We start from the raw sequence: 2,910 nt of genomic DNA, 5'->3' as shown, positions 1-2,910 counted from the left end.
CGATATGCGGCCAGCGGAGCGGGCTCGTGTGTTCTGGCCAAGTTGCATCGGGGTGGGGGTTTCTGTGTCTCCTGTGGCTCACTCACCCTGGCCCGTTGCACGACACGGGAATCGCAGTAGAAGCTCCGGCGGCAGGGCAGGACAAGGACAGGAAGGGGGGGGAGGTGGACCCGCCCCGGAAGCGGACGACCGGGGCGGACTGGTCGGCTGCTCCCCGTCCCTTGCGCCGCTCTCGGACCGATCGTTCCAGCATGAACGATCCAATCGCTGGTCGAACGCCTCGCGCCGACGCCTCACATGCGGTAGCATTCGCCACTCCATCCACACCCACACCCTTTTCTCCCTGGTTGCAACCCCAAGGCACCCAAGCACCTTACCTCTGTGCTTGTCTGAACGACGTGCCTTGCGGGTTGTGTGGGGGCCAAGGGGAACGGGGGCGGATCGACGTACGACGACTTATACGCCAGCTGAGCGGTTCAATCAATATCTTGTTCCCGCCCTGCGACCACCCGGGTCCTGATCCCCCTCCCCATCTTCAGCCTCAGTCTCCAGCTACCCTGCTCATGAGCCAGCCTCGTCTTGTCAAAACTATCAGTGTCCAACGAGCTGGGCAGTGGAGTCAGGATCAGCTCATGCTGCCTGTGCAGTTAAGACAACTGCACAGCTTCCCTCCGCCAGCCGTTCCCTCCCCCCCACTGGCCTGCGGCATCTCGCAGCTGCTAGTGAGACAGGGGATAAGGTCATCGAGGGAGGGGTGGACTGCGATCCCTGTCGTTGGCTGTGTGATCAGTCAATAGATGCATGTCTCGTCCGTGCAAGGCTGTGCTGAGGAACGCCAGGCGGACCACCCGGAACCAATACCCGTCTCTCTGGGACTGCGCTAGATCGCCATTCTTTGGTTGCACGGCAGGGCGGGCCCTCGAGACATGTGTGATTGCGTCTGCTGGCTCGTCCCGGAGGGGGGTGCCCGGCCGGAGGGGGTGCCCCGGAGCGTGTGGGCGGTATTCATCATGGCATTTGATCTTGCAAGGCGAGGCAGCATTTTCCTCGTCTCGGCGAGCTTGAGGTGTCGAGCTGAGCTGAGGAGCGGCCCCAATGTCTCGGGAAGCTGCGTGAGGCGGGAACGGAACGGGCCAAATCCTCCAGGCGCTCTGTTGGTGACACCTCTATCCCGCTGTCTCGCAGCCTTTGATCCAGTCTTTGTTTCCTTTTTTGCGTCAAGTCGGTGGAGGGGGTTCTATGGGGTGACAGCTCCCTCGCGGCTGTGTGCCTACGTCAAAGTCTCGGTCCCGGGACTTGGGCTAGAGACATTGTTGGGTGGCTGCAGCTGTGAGTGTCAGATGAATTTAGGATTTGTCGGTTCGCTAGCTGTGGTCACTTGTCTCTGAAGGATCGACGCAGCTTTTTTTTTATTTCGAGGTGTCTGGTGCTGTCTGATGTCCTGTTGCTAACCCCTTCTGCCTGGATGGCTGTTGGCGCTGACATGGACGCCTTACGAGGAGGATTTGGTGAGCAAACTCCAGTGATATCCCAAACATATCATTTCCAATGTCGAATTTAGGTCTTACATGAAGATGTAGGGGATATTCACATCTGCCCGCCTGGCCATCCCCGCAAGTCGCTGTCGTGGGTCACCACTGATGCCGCTGCACAGTAGCTTACAACAAGATGCAATTGGTGTGCACTCATGTCGTTTTGAGCTGCGAATGACCACCATGCTTCCCGAGCAACTTCTCTGGCAGTCGTGCTTCCCTGATAGTTGAGCCAGGGGATATGGAATACGCCCAAGATCAGGCCAGATGCGAGACATTGTTACCCATGCCAATCTTCCTCCCAGTAAAGACATTGCCCTGCGATACAAATTATTGCTGGCGACCAACCCTTTTCGACTGCCTGTTCAAAGCCTTCATCTTATTCGTACTATCGCACGGCTACCTGTGTTGACCCAAGATACCTACTGTCGGCAATCACGTCATGACGTTTGCCTGCAGCAAGTTCAAGTTCACGGAAAGCAGCATCAGAGACGCTCCATGGTTCCAGTACGTGCGCTTGTTTCGGGGTATTGCTTGCATTGTTGAGATCTCCTGGGGGGGGGGAGAACCCTCCAGCATGTTCTTCTCGTGTCGTTTCTCGTGAGTGTGATTCATCGCCGCCGCCCTCCACACCCTGCGCCTTCCCCTCGCCCGATATACAGCGCCTGCGCCTACAAGCCGCTCCACAAGCCGATGCCGTCCTCCTCCCCTCGTCTCCACGTCGTCTAGAACTGGTCGAGCGTCATGCTCATGCTGACGTCCGTGTTTTCCACCATCTTGGTGAACTCGTCAAAGCTGATCTTGCCGTCATTGTCGAGATCCGCCTCCATGATGGTCTTGTCGACAATCTGCTGGAGCTGCTGGTCCTTGAGGTTGCTGCCGACCATCATCTTGAGCACGATGAAGAGCTCGCCGTTGCTGATGAAGCCGTCGCGGTCAATGTCGTACACCTTGAAGGCGAACCGCAGCTTCTGCTCCTTGTTGCCCTTGGACGAGAAGGCGCTGAGGCCCGAGACGAACTCTTGAAAGTCGACGTCGCCGCCGCCGTCTTCGTCGAAGATGGCGATCATTCTACCATGCGGGGGACAACGGTCAGCCTGGTGAACGGGGACAGGAGGGGGTTTGACCGGCCTACCTTGTCGCCAGGGGGTTGGAGGAGATCTGGGGGAGGCTGAGGAACTCGTCGCGCTCGATGGTACCGGAGTTGTCCTGGAGGGTGACTGTTCAGCAAGCTGCGGTAGATTGGGGGGCGGCTGGAAAGTATTTGTAGCGGCCCGTAGGAGGACAGAGCCAACGCACCTTATCGAGCTTCATGAACCGTTTTCGCAGACGATCGACTTCGTCCCTATCGACTAATACCATCAAAAGCCTGGTCAGC

At 58.0% G+C, this 2,910-nt stretch overlaps 1 protein-coding gene across 1 annotated transcript; it reads right to left on the bottom strand.

The window, feature by feature from the left end:
* Positions 1-2,257: 2,257 nt before the first annotated feature.
* On the bottom strand, positions 2,258-2,894 carry VDAG_08352 (calcineurin subunit B; the record flags this gene model as incomplete). Its single annotated transcript, XM_009660077.1, has 3 exons — positions 2,258-2,603; positions 2,668-2,741; positions 2,832-2,894. The coding sequence occupies 3 exons, from the start codon at positions 2,892-2,894 to the stop codon at positions 2,258-2,260; spliced, it is 483 nt and encodes a 160-aa protein (XP_009658372.1).
* Positions 2,895-2,910: the final 16 nt, after the last annotated feature.

This window comes from Verticillium dahliae, genomic scaffold (assembly GCF_000150675.1).
Source record: "Verticillium dahliae VdLs.17 supercont1.20 genomic scaffold, whole genome shotgun sequence".
Lineage (NCBI taxonomy): Eukaryota > Fungi > Ascomycota > Sordariomycetes > Glomerellales > Plectosphaerellaceae > Verticillium > Verticillium dahliae.
The sequence above is the reverse complement of the archived record's forward strand: the minus strand, read 5'-3'. Positions and strand labels throughout refer to the sequence as shown.